General features: G+C 43.5%; 1 protein-coding gene across 1 annotated transcript in view; it reads left to right on the top strand.

Moving 5' to 3' along the window:
* LOC115461071 (serum albumin-like) overlaps positions 1-12,616 on the top strand; it is a 40,533-nt gene extending 27,917 nt beyond the window's left edge. The window contains exons 12-15 of the mRNA XM_030190625.1: positions 2,596-2,819; positions 6,505-6,637; positions 10,650-10,704; positions 12,410-12,616. Coding sequence (XP_030046485.1) covers positions 2,596-2,819; positions 6,505-6,637; positions 10,650-10,694 — 402 coding nt within the window. The 3' untranslated portion in view covers positions 10,695-10,704; positions 12,410-12,616. The remainder of the gene's footprint in view (positions 1-2,595; positions 2,820-6,504; positions 6,638-10,649; positions 10,705-12,409) is intronic.
* The last annotated feature ends 1,229 nt before the right edge of the window (positions 12,617-13,845 follow it).

The raw sequence follows: 13,845 nt of genomic DNA, 5'->3' as shown, positions 1-13,845 counted from the left end.
ATTTCCCGCCTCCCAACCACCAGTCCCGCCTCCCATCACCGGCTCTGGTACAGACCGTATAAGTCTGCCCTCCCCTATCCTTGCTTCCCAACCACCACCCCCTCTTCCCCCCACCTGCTCAGCCACCCAATTTCAGCTAAGGACTGTCCCTGCTCAGAAGAGCTTACAATCTAAAGGACAAAATGTCAAGTTGGGGTAGTCTAGGAACTGAGATGTGTAGGTCGGTGGTATCTTATGTTTAACTAGTATTTTAGAAATGAATCTGCTGATATGGACCCTATTCTGAAATAGTATATAATAGATGTAAATAATATTGATGGGTTCAAAGGCAGCACAAAACTGGTTATGTGCTGACACATAACTGTTTATCTTTGCAACCTTAGAAACATAAGCAAGTATGATCCCAACAATGTCACAGTGACCAGTTTGTCTTGCCAGTTTGGCATTTTGGCAGAAAACAAAAACTACTGAGGGTTTAAGGGGCAACCCCCCCCCCCCCCCCCCAATCTCTCCAGTGGAATAGCAGCTGTTTCCCAAATCCTAGGTATGCTTGGTAACTCCTGACATCAATCTTTCAGGACATAGATGCTTAGTCCCCTTCTGAAATGGGGAGTAAACCGCCTATGAACTTGCCACGCCCTTGTCCCATCCAAAATGTGCTGTCTGCACCCCCTTGCCATTTGCATGCACTTGGGTTTGAGACATATAAAATGAAGACTTTGACGTTTAAATGGCAGTTTATGCACATATCAAATGCAAAAAGGGCTTTAGAATGAGGGTCATAACTTAGAAGTAGCTCATATTCTAAAACCACCACTGATACTGTACATTTATGACAATTTACATGTGTAAATGGCACCTAAGGTTTCAAAAATTCACTCCTAAGTGTTGGGGTGATATATTTTTCTATACTGTATTACTTAAAGACAATTATATTGTACTAATAAAAAAGGCCCATTTCTGTATGAAATGAAACGGGCGCTAGCAAGGTTTTCCTCGGAGTGTGTATGTTTGAGAGAGAGTGTGTGTGAGAGAGTGACTGTGTGTTAGAGAGAGAGTGAATGTGCGAGTGTGTGTGTGTGTGTGACAGAGAGAGAGTGAGACTGGGTGTGAGTGTGTCTATGAGAGAGTGTCACACAGATACAGTGTGTGTGAGAGAGTGTGTGTGAGAGAGAGCGAGTGTGAGAGTATGTTTGCAGAACCCCCTCCCCCTCTTCTTCCCCCCTCCCTCTCCCCCCCTGTCCGAGTTCCAGGACCCCCTCCCCCCTTTCCCCATCCAAGTTCCAGGACCCCCTCCTCCTTCTTCCCATCCCCTCCCCCCTCTTGCTCCCCCCTGAACCAGGACCCCCCTCCCCTTCCAGTTCCAGGTCCTGCCCCTCCCCTTCCAGTGGAGTTCCAGGAATCCCTCCCCCGTCTCGTTTCAGGACCTCCCTCCCCCCTCTGTGGTTTCAGAACCCCCCTCTGTAGTTTCAGGACCCCCTTCCTCCCCTCTCTGCCCCTCCCCTTCATCACAGCTGGCTGTTTAAAAGTTTTTACCTCCTGCACGCAGAACCCCCCTCCCCCCTTCTGCCGTTTCAGGACCCCCTCCCCTTCGTAACAGCTGGCTGTTTAAAAGTTTTTACTTCCTGCATGCAGGACCCCTCTCCCCCCTTCTGTCATTTCAGGACCCCCTTCACCCACTCTGCCGTTTCAGGACACCCCTCCCCCTCTCTCTGCTCCTACCCCTTTCTCTGCCCCTCCCCTTCGTCACAGCCGGCTGTTTAAAAGTTTTTACCTCCTGCACGCAGGACCCCCCTCCCCCCCCCCACTCTGCCATTTCAGGACCCCCTCCCCTTCGTAACAGCCGGCTGTTTAAACATTTTTACCTCCTGCATTCAGGACTCCCCTCCCCCCTTCTGTCATTTCAGGACCCCCCTTCACCCACTCTGCCATTTCAGGACCCTCTCCCCCCTCCCCTTCGTCACAGCCGGCTGTTTAAAAGTTTTTACCTCCTGCATGCAGGACCCCCTCCCCCTTCTTTCATTTCAGGACCCCCTACCCCCTTCTGTCATTTCAGGACCCCCCTACCCCCCCTTCTGTTATTTCAGGACCCCTCTTCACCCACTCTGCCATTTCAGGACCCCCTCCCCTTCGTAACAGCCGGCTGTTTGAAAGTTTTTACCTCCTGCACGCAGGGACACCACTTCAGAGAGCCTTTTCTTTCGCTTCTGTTTCAGCTGTTCCTGTGGTCCCGCCCTCATTTCCTGTTTGCGGAAGGGCTGGACCATATGTGAATAAAGCAGGAGCAAAATCCATGATCAATGATGGCAAAGAGGTGAGCACAATACACCCCTCAAGCGTAACCTCCAGCTGCCAGATAATTGTCTCCCCATGAGTGCTGCATAGGAATTTGATTCAGAAAGCTTATTAATTGTATTTGTTTAATACCTACCTTATTTGGCGTTCACCATACGGTATTTTGTAAGCCACATTGAGCCTGCTAATAAGTGGGAAAATGCGGGATACAAATGTTACAAATAAATAATAAGGCTTTTCTTGTTGCATATCTGCTCTCAGACAAGCTAACAATTTGTTGCCTTTCTGTTTCTATTCTAGCTGAGTATGTTGATAAGTGAAATGTGCAAAAGACAGCAAACAATACATATAAACGACCAGGTCAGCAAGTGCTGTTCTGATTCCTACTCTGAATGGAGGCCATGCTTCAGCCATATGGGAGCTGATCCCACCTATGTACCCCCTGCCATCACGCCCGACATGTTCCAGTTCCATACGGACCTGTGCAGTGCCTCAGAGAAGGAGGTACAAGAGAAGAAGCAAATGTAAGTGCTCACTGTTTCCTGCAATTGTCTTCATCTGACCTCTAAGTAGAGGTGAATTTAGGCTTTGCTTGTCTTTTGTGAAAATATTGGAAAACCAAAGAGGCAATTCTATACTATAAAGGAAGCCAAAAGTTAGGCTCCATGATGCAGATTACTAAGTGCTAATTCTATAATGACATGTGAGCATCCAGTTTCCAATATAAAATACTTGCGTTAAGTTGGCATTTACTGGCCAACATTTAGGAGTGCTTACACTGTATCAACAGCAGGCCTAAACGTACACTTTAGCGAGTGAATTACAATATTGTGTAAGTTATGCATGTAAATGTGGGACCCACTCATGCCCTTAGGAAAGGTATGGAAAAAAATGTTGGGTATTATTAGGAAAGGTATGGAAAACAGGTGTGAGGATGTTATAATGCTGTTGTATCGCTCCATGGTGCGACCACACCTTGAGTATTGTGTTCAATACTGGTTGCCGCATCACAAGAAAGATATAGTGGAGTTGGAAAAGGTGCAGCGAAGGGCGACTAAAATGATAGCGGGGATGGGACGACTTCCCTATGAAGAAAACTAAGGAGGCTAGGGCTTTTCAGCTTGGAGAAGAGACGGCTGAGGGGAGACATGATAGAGGTATATAAAATAATGAGTGGAGTGGAACGGGTGGATGTGAAGCGTCTGTTCACGCTTTCCAAAAATACTAGGACTAGGGGGCATGCGATTAAACTACAGTGTAGTAAATTTAAAACAAATCAGAGAAAATGTTTCTTCACCCAACGCATAATTAAACTCTGGAATTCGTTGCCGGACAATATGGTGAAGGAGGTTAGCTTGGCAGAGTTTAAAAAGGGGTTAGACGGTTTCCTAAAGGACAAGTCCATAAACCGCTACAAAATGGACTTGGGAAAGATCCACAATTCCAGGAATAACATGTATAGAATGTTGGTATGTTTGGGAAGCTCGCCAGGTGCCCTTGGCCTGGATTGGCCGCTGTCGTGGACAGGATGCTGGGCTCAATGGACCCTTGGTCTTTTCCCAGTGTGGCATTACTTATGTACTTATGCCCATGTGCCTCCCCCTTTGCACACCCACTTGCATTTACATACTAAGCAAGGTGCAAGCTAAAGTTATATGGGCTGATATTCAGCACTATTTAACTGGTCAGGAGCAGCTCCTGACCGGTTACATTGCCAGCTAATCACTAATATTCAGTGAGGGATATCCGGTTAGCTCCACTGACTATTAGCGCTTAGCAGCTGTGTCAGACAACTTAGCTGGTTAAGCGCAAATATTCAGCGCTAACTGGCTGTTTAATGGCTAAGATAGGCCATTAATCTCCTGACATCAATCTTTCAGGACATAGATGCTTAGTCCCACTTGGTGCCCACCTACTTCTTGCCTAGGCCCACCCAAAATTTGTTGTATGGCTACGCCCCTGCCTCACTCACTTCCTTGATTACCCCCCCCCCCAACCCGAGTCACATTCAGTTTCTTTGCTCCCTCCATTCCCCCCTCAGACCTCAGATCTTCATTCATGGCTTCCCCCCATTTCTGCTCTACAGAAGTAGCAGAGAAAAGTGCAGAGCCAGCTATGGGTGTGGCAACAGTAATAGTTTCTGAGTGACCATAGGAAATAGGCAAGCACATGCTTCTATTTTAATGGGTAGAGCTGGAGAGCTGCCAAGTTACCCAATTCCAGGAAGAAGAACTTAGGCTAGACCTGGTTTTCTGACAATCTTATCATGGTTAATTTTGTGATCTGAGGCTCTGATTTAAACGGATAGAATCTAGTACTTCAAACAGCACACTGAATTGGGATGTAAATTTAAAAAGAATACTGGCCAAAAAGTCTCCCTCTTGGGACTGGGTAACTTGACAGCTATGGAGCGGTGGACTGACAAAAAGGGAAGTTGGTCAAGTCATTTCCACCCTCCATTGCCTCTGGTAGAAACCAGAGATGCCAAAGGTAGACTGCCATAAAAAGTGAGAATTACTAGTTAAAAATCTGAGGTACAATTTTACAAAGTAATACGTGTCAAAAAGTTTCACAAACAGAAATAAAATAAAATGATATTTAGCTTTCTTTGGTACTTCTGATAGACTATAGAGAGAGTGGAGGCAGGATTTAGGAAAGCTTTCAAAAGAATTTGCCATGGTAATGTGACAGCTGGGTAAATTCCCTGGACTGAAAATTTCACTTAATATATGCATAGGTACATTTATACCAGCAGACTTCTCCACTTCAGCCCAAGTTTTCAAAGGGAATCTCTATTAATATGAGATTGTCCCCACCAGAAACACAGAAACATACACACACGCATGCCCTCTTGCTCTTTAGGTATATGAGCATACACAGACATGCAATGCTCATATTCTTCTGCTCTCAGACAAGCTAACAACCCCTGATGTAGGCACTGTGCTGAAACATGGCCATGTCAGCCAGTCCATAAAGATCCTATTATTTCAACTTGTCACGTCTCTGCTCTTTGCCATCTCTGCTTTGTGTTGCCCCTGTGGATTTCTGTGGAGGTCTTTTTTTCTCTGTTTTGCTGCTACTATTTAAAATAGCCACAGTTTAGCCTGGCAGATCTAGGAAGTCAGAATTGGTTTGTACTGGGATTAGAAACATGCACAGGTTTTAGCTGTTGTTGAGCTTCCTGCCTTTGCTGCTCAGCCAGTGCAGTAAAATCCTCAGCCAGAGATCAAAGTGTAATGCTGTGTACCCATCAGTAGGTGTCAGTCTTGAGCGATTGGTGAGGCTTCCATCTCTTTGTGACTGTGCAATTAGCTCCACAGTATCCTTACTCCCAGTCATTCCAAGGTTCAGGTATGTTAACTAGGCCAAAGCAATACTGCATTATTTTGCCCTTTTACTAAGCCGTGTAAGCGTCTACATGTGCCCAACGTGCACCAAAATGGAGTTACCACCCGACTACCACTTGGCTCTTGTGGTAATTTCATTTTTGGTGTGCATCCAATATGTGCATCTGAAAAATATTTTTTATTTTCAGGTGCGTGTAACGGATGCGCACCATGTGGCATTTGACGCGGGTAGGTCATTACGGCCTGATTCTTTACCGCTAGGTCAATGGCTGGCGGTAAGGTCTCAGACTCAAAATGGACACACAGCAATTTTGATTTTGCCGCACGTCCACTTTCGGCAAAAAAAGGCCTTTTTTTACAGGCGTGCTGAAAAATGGATTGGCATGCGCCCAAAACCCGCACCTACACTACTGTAAGTCATTTTTCAGAGTGCCTTTGTAAAAGGACCCCTATGCCACTTATCATGGAAAAAACAAACTTAGTAAAGACATCATTTACTAAAAAAGAAAAAAAAAAACCAAACACCATTAATAACACTGCTGCTATTTTCTTAGTAAGAGGAGACAAATAGCAAGTTTTATTTTAGAACCTGTATTCATTGCAGAACTACATTATTTGAATCTATATGGATTCCTGTTTGTCTCTCTTGAATAAATTGCAAGCTCTGTCGAGCAGGGACTGTCTCCTGCATGTTTTGTGTACAGCACTGCATATGTCTAGTAGCGCTACAGAAATAATAAGTAGTAGTAATAGTAATTTCTATTCACAATTACCATATAATTTAACAACAGAAACTAGTAGAACCTCTGTCATATATTTTATATTGTGTGGGTGATTCACTGTGTTTTGGGTTTGCTTTCAGGTTGCTAGTTCAATTTCTTAAAGTGAAGCCAGACCTGACAAGCGAGCAGTTTGACGCAATTGCTCCAAAGTTCTTAGCCATGGTGGGCACATGCTGCAAAGAACTTGCCCCAGAAGTGTGCTTTGCAAAAGAGGTACAATATCTTATTGTATATACTGATTACTGAATGCCGATTGAAAATAATGAGATTGTCTGAGACAGTGCTAAAGCATTCACATCACAGTACTGGCTCCCAGAATGAATCCAGTTTGGACAGGCACAACAGAAACAAGTTATTCATATTTGCATGGATTTTTTTTAATTATATGATATCAGTTTGCTTTGTGATATCACATTTGTGATTCGTATTCCATGACTCAATTTATTTTTCTCATAATTTAATTCATTTTTAATTCAGCCTCTCTTGTACTGATAATTGGCCTGAATTTCAAAATCAGTATGAGGTGTATCCAATCATTACAGTGAGATTCATTTCTATTTGTGTCTCTGCATAGGAACCATAAGAGAGGGGGAACCACAGGTTCCAGCATAGTGTTGTGTATGGGGGAAACATCTAAGCAGTGGTGTGCTGGAGCAGGCTCTCACAGGCTCTCGAGAGCCGTTTGTTACGTTTTTAAGAATTTTGGGAGCCGGTTCTCCATGGCTACTTTAACAAATGGATCCCAAAATGTGGGCTTGGGCCCCTCCTGAATTCTCTTTTACTTTGCTGGTGAGAGAGAGCCCCCTGTTAACAATTTACCAGCACACCCCTGCATCTAAGTAAGAGGACATAAGGCTAAGCAGTTCCCTGAACAAATGCCGTAACCCAATTATGTTCTCTTCAAAATATGAGCCCACTGAGCCTCATTTGTGGGGGGGGGGGGGGGGGGGGGGGGGGGGAACTTATCAACATGGGCTACCTTTAAGATGAGTTATTTTATGGCTAAATCAGGTTATTATTTATTAGGATTTATTTACCGCCTTTTTGAAGGAATTCACTCATAGTAACCAGGTCTCATTGCATAAAATGTTGTCTATGGTAAAATAACCCATCTTAATGATAGCCCATGTTGATAATTTTCCCTCTCAATTGCAAGACATGGTTTCAGAAATGCTGATAGTAAATGCTCCTGAATAAAGGAAAGAGGCCTTTGACCTCAGCTGTCTGGTTGCCTGGCCAGACTGGACTGTAACATTTCCTTTGGGACAGAATTATCACTAAGCTGAGTGCTGAGGAATGGAAGACCCAGTGTGCTCTTCATTTATTCCCTGGGCCTGCAGGAAGAAGTCTTTCACATTGCTGCCGAAACAGATAAGAATAATTATGCTATGGTGCTAGGGAAATTTGAAGACTATTTTGTGCCAAAGAAAAAGATCACCCATGAGAGGAATTTCCATTAGGAGACCCAGAGACCTGGCAATCCTGAAGAGGCCTATATAGCAATGATTATATTTATTCAACTCAACCATCTATTCACCGATGAAGCAGGGGCATAGCCAGAAGTGCATTTTGGGGAGGGTGCAAAGGTGGGCTGAGGGGACCAGACATTCTCTCTCTCCTTCCTGTAACATTGAAGCATACCTTTGCTGGCGGGGATGCCAAGCCTCGCCAGCTGAAAAAGTCCTACCTGTGCTACCGTAGCAGCACTCAAGTTGGCAGCATACTTCAGCCACCGATGTTGGCACTCTCGCACATGCTCAGTTCAGTCGCTGAAGGGAAAACAGTGAGAAATAACACTGGAAGAGAAGAAGAAGAGAGAACTTTCCAAAAATTTTGGAGAGTTTTGTTTTCATGGCCATTTGGCAGAACAGGCAAAACTAAGCAGAGCACTGTGCACAGGAACAGCCATGCATGCTGAGAACTTTATACCAGTTTTCAGCTCTGAGATATCCTGAAAATCTAAACTGGCTGGATGTGCCCTAAGGACTGGGTTGAAAACCTCTGCGTTAGCCAGTTCATGAGTGAAGATCATGAGCAGAGCCCAAATGGTAGTGTAACAACCAGCAAAAAAGTATAAGCTTGTGAAGGAAAGAAGAGATGCTTAGATCAGGAAAATAGAGATGGCCTGAATGCTATACAGTAGTACCTCGGTTTTCATCGGTTTCGGATTTCATTGATTTTTTCGACGAGAAATTTGTCTAGGTTTTCGTTGGTTGCCTCGGATTTCGTTGAAAAATTTGTATCGGAAGATGGACATCCTTCTTCCGATTTTGGCCGTCCTCATTAATTGCCTCGGTTTTCATCGGTTTCGGATTTCATTGATTTTTTTCGACGAGAAATTTGTCTAGGTTTTCGTTGGTTGCCTCGGATTTCGTTGAAAAAGAAGGATGTCCATCTCCCAATTTGTATCGGAAAATGGACGTCCTTCTCCCGATTTTGGCCGTCCTCATTAATTGCCTTCTTTTTTCATCGGTTTCGGATTTCGCCAATTGTTTTCAGACGGATTATCGACGAAAACCAAGGTTTCACTGTATAGAGTAATATACATATTCAGATAGGCCAAAGTAGTTAGTTTGATCTTTACCTGGGTAAAAAGAATTGTATAAAAAGAATTGAAAAGACAGTAATGCTAAGATAGATTAGTACAGGGGTTGTCAACCCAGTCCTTGGGATACACCCTGCAAGTCGGGTTTTCAGGATCTCCACAATGAATAGGCATGAGATAAATGTGCATATGAGGGAGGCGGTGCATGCAGATCTGTCTCATGCCTATTCATTGTGGAGATCCTTAAAAACTGACTGCTTGGGTGTGTTCAGAGAACTGGGTAGAGAACCCCTGGATTAGAATATTAATTAGAACTTCAGATACAATTCTCTTATTTTAGTTGCGTAACAATCATTTAAATTTCTCAGTTAAATCATAAAATGTAAATAAAAATTAAAAAAACAATTCTACTTGAGATTAAGAAGGGGATAATTTTGAAAATACCCGCCTAGGTGCAAAGTCTGCAGGAACTTGTACCTAGTCTGAAAGGGATGCTTTCCCTTGCAAAATTGCCCTTTTGCACCTGCTTTTTCTGCAGGTACATTTTTGTATTGGAAATTATTTGTATAGATTTAAAAATACAATGTGTGCTGAAACATGGCCCTGAGAACACCTCCTTTTAATCAGCTTAAAATGCATATGCTGTGAAACCCCATGGACTTGATATTCAAAACAATTTTAATGGCTAGGAAAGGCTCCAGGCCATTTAAATCGCCTGTCTGGCGCTAACCAGGGGCGTAGCCAGACTTCAGCTGGAGGGGGGTCCAGAGCCCGAGGTGAGGGGGCACATTTTAGCTCCCCCCCCCCCCGCCATTTTTGACCCCCGCCGCCGCCGCTGCCACCACCAACAACTTTGACCCCCCCTGCCAACAACCCTCTCGACCCCCCCCCGCCGCCAACCCTCCCCGCCGTCGCCTTCGGACACCTTTGGCGGCAGGGGATCCCAACCCCTGCCAGCCGAGGTCCTTTTCTTCCGGCACAAGGCTTTGTTCTGTTTCTGTGAGTCTGATGTCCTGCAAAGGTAGCCGACGGCAGCGGTGGGGGAGGGTTGGTGACAGGAGGGGGGTTGAGAGGGTCGTCGGCAGGGGGGTCCAGGGCCAAATCTACGGGGGCCCAGGCCCCCGTGGTCCCACGTAGCTACGCCACTGGGGCTAACTGGTGATTTTCAGAGGCACTTAACCAGATAGTACTGCTAAAAATGCCCAGTTAGTGCCTGAAATGGGCTATTTTGGGGGCATTCTAGGGGCACAGTCAGCACTTAGCTGGTTAAGTGCAGATTTTCAGCACTTAACCAGCTATGATAATCACATAAAACAAAGTCCTATGTTTATGCAGCTCTTCATAGCCAGTGCCAAATATTGCACTTAACCGACTATATTTTTGCCATGTCATATACTGGAAATTCATGCCAGATCCCAGATGTGGCCCAGCATTGAATTTCTGAGTATAACGCCACAGCAATCAGCAAAATGCTGATCACTGCTGGCTGAATATTGGACCCACATTTTTAGCTAGGTTGAGTGGGAATTCCTTTCTACTACTAATTTACATGCACAATTCTCTATCTGGGAAAATAGCTTTCAAAAATTGCCTTCTTTTTGCAAATATGTTTCTGTTATTTTATAAAAGTTCTAGATTGGCGATTCTAATGTATATTCTCTTTTGGGGGGAATTTTACAGGGACCAGAATTCATCAAAAAAATTAAGGAATTGGTGGGAGCATAAAGAATTTCAGGTAACTTTCATTAAAAGTATTTCCCTACTGAGAATTTTACTTGGGGCTGATGGAGAAAAACCAGTCTGGCCCTAGCAGGTGCATTAGCTATGGTCTGCTCTGAGGTGATGGTATTTTTTCATTGCTTTGCAGAGTGGCTTAGCAATTACCTTAAGCTCAGACTTATGCAGATTTGCCAAGGACATCTGCCTTAGGTCATGAAGTCTCAGTGGAGACCTTCACCGAGCTGGAGGGCTGTTAAACATATAAGGATCGATATTCACATGACATTTTTTAATCGATGGCTGCCACCGCCAAAATTAAACCCAGATATTCAAAGCCAGGCCATGTCTGGGCTCCGGCATTGAATATTTGGGTATGGGCAGCCGGCCGAGACTTATCTGGGTATATGTGACTATTCAGCCCTTATGAATATAAGCTAAACCAGACAAAAGTAGGACAACTATCTATGTGGTCCTATTTCCATGGTTAACTTATGCAGGCAAGAGTGTAGAGCCTGCACTGCAGGTACCTTATACCCACATATTTTGTGTACTTTTGCCTTGAATATTACCTAAGGGAAAGCACCTGACAAAACTTTTACCTGCTTTTTCAATGGGCACTTTTCTGGTGAAACCAACACTGGTAGTTTTTAGAAAAATGTTGTGCATTGCTGCAGTCTCCTCACCTGCCCCACCCCTAGGAATGCCCCCAACCAGTGTAGGGAAAACTGAATAACAGGCATGCTTATACCCGCAGGGGAGGAGGACAGTTTTAAAACAGCCCATTTCCACAGTGAAAGGATCCACTGTTTTCCCCATGAGAAATGCTTTGAAAATTCACCTTTTTATGATGTGAGATAATTTACCTGGTTTAAATACCCCTACATTTCTTTTCAGCATTTTCTTTTAGGGTGGGATCAGGCTTTTCTCATTATTCTTTTGTCACTCCCCTCCTCTTCCTTTACCCCTGAGCTCCATGAAACCAGCAATGTAAACTTGGGTTTTCAGGGATGATGGAGAGAGGAGTGAAAGGTGGTGATAGAGAGGAGTTGTTAAACTGACGCAGGGGATAGAGGGTGAACTTCTCTCAGACATGATGCCTACCAGGCTGGGATTGACTAGAGTAACTGATAATAAACCAATATTGGAACCCTTCCTGGTCTGAACAGAAGCCACTCAAATCTCTCTCTCTCTCTCTCTCTCTTTATATATATATATATATATATATATATATATATATATATATATATATATATCATGAGAACTCAAGACAAGGGACATGTGCAACATTTGAGGCAAACCTTAGCAGCAAAAATATTAAAATTAAAAGGCAGTAACCCCCTCCCCAATAACAATAGCATAAATATAATAGCAATAAACTAGAAAATAAAGAGAAATAATAAAATAGAAGTAGGCAGTACACAATTAGGAAAATGTTAAACAAATTGAAGAGGTCAAAAGAAATAGCTAAGCCTTCTGCATTTTGTGGGTCTTCAGGTAGCTATGTTGATTCCATACCACGGGACCATGGGAGCCACAAACATCCGAGCTGTAATCTTAGCAATGGTGGCATTTTATTGACTAAACAGTCTTTCAGAGCATGAACTTTGAAGGACAGGATCCCAATTTTTCTGTTTTATTTCTACTGCATTGTACAACCATAAATATTTTTTTTCTATATTACAGATCCAATATATTTCTAACACTTTATTTTTCTTTTGTAGCTTGCTGAGAGGCAAAGATGAAGAACAAATTTTTCCAAGCAAAACCATATCTTCTTTGCTCTATTCTCCTTTATCCCATTGGTTTAGTTTTCAGTTTCCTGGAAAAATAACAACAGCTCCTTCAGAAAATGTAGATCTTTCTGCATCTATCTGTTCTTTTTTTGCCTTTGCTACAATGAAGAATGAATAAATGGTTTTTAAAAGACATGACAGTTGTGGTACTGTGTGTTAATAAAACATAATCTAGTAATGTGCTGACTTCCCATTCTTCCCTCATATGTCACTTACTCACCAAGGGACCCAATGTGTTCCCACCCCCTGTGCACACCATTTCTAGCACTACAAAAATAGTTTATATTTTTGTAGCGCTGGTCGGGCAGTGTTACCACCGGGTTAGCGTGGAAGGCCTTACCGCCAGCTCAATGGGTGGCAGCAGTGGTGTGCTGGAGCAGGCTCTCACAGGCTCTCGAGAGCCGTTTGTTAAGTTTTTAAGTATTTTGGGAGCCGGTTCTCCATGGCTACTTTAACAAATGGATCCCAAAATGTGGGCTTGGGCCCCTCCTGAATTCTCTTTTACTTTGCTGGCGAGAGAGAGCCCCCTGTTAACAATTTACCAGCACACCCCTGGGTGGCAGTAAGTGCCCCCTCCCCCCGAAATGGCTACGGGGCAAATGGTTCACTTACTGCAGATACTGGTTGACGACCACGTTGCCAGCTCATTGCAGCAGTAAGGAGTTTTTTTTTTACTACTGAGGCCTTTTCCCTCCAATTTTCATTATTAAGTAAAAGAGCATAGAAGCAAAAAAAAAAAAATTTTTTTTCAAGTAAAAAATGAAGTACTTTCAAATTTAAGTGTGGCATTGTGTGAAGATTGTCATTGAGTGTTTGTTTCGCACTGTTGTTTTATGGATCACTTACGGAACGGCCATTTCTTGCCCTCAGAAAAAGACAGCCTTTTACCTGTTGCGCTAAAAGGGTGCATCTGCGTGCGTCAAAAACACTCGCTGACGCTAGCACAGGCCTCCTTTTATAGCAGCTTAGTAAAAGGACCCCAAAGTGCTTTAGCTTCGAGTGATTTGATTCCTGGTACGTTTTCCTCTGTTACAAAGTTAAGGCCCAAACAAGCAGCTTAACTCATTCATTGAAAGAGACCAAATTGACCTGAATGAATGATTTGTCCTCTTTTGTGTGACTGCATATTAGTTATACAAACAACAAGTTTAAACTGACCCGAAGCTACGATACCATATTTTAACTCATGAGTCACACTCTATCAGTGGAAAGGATAATAGTCAGGAATGGTAAAAAAGTACAATTATCCTGTCACATAATCTGAGTACTCTGTAAATTTTCTTGTTCTTATCCCTGCTTCCTTCAAAATCATTTTCTTTTCTATTTTTGATTAAGTCCAATTACCCTGTCAATGTTGAATAATA

Source organism: Microcaecilia unicolor, chromosome 2 (assembly GCF_901765095.1).
Source record: "Microcaecilia unicolor chromosome 2, aMicUni1.1, whole genome shotgun sequence".
Classification (NCBI taxonomy): domain Eukaryota; kingdom Metazoa; phylum Chordata; class Amphibia; order Gymnophiona; family Siphonopidae; genus Microcaecilia; species Microcaecilia unicolor.
Note: the sequence above shows the minus strand (reverse complement) of the source record. Positions and strands in the feature narration are given on the sequence as shown.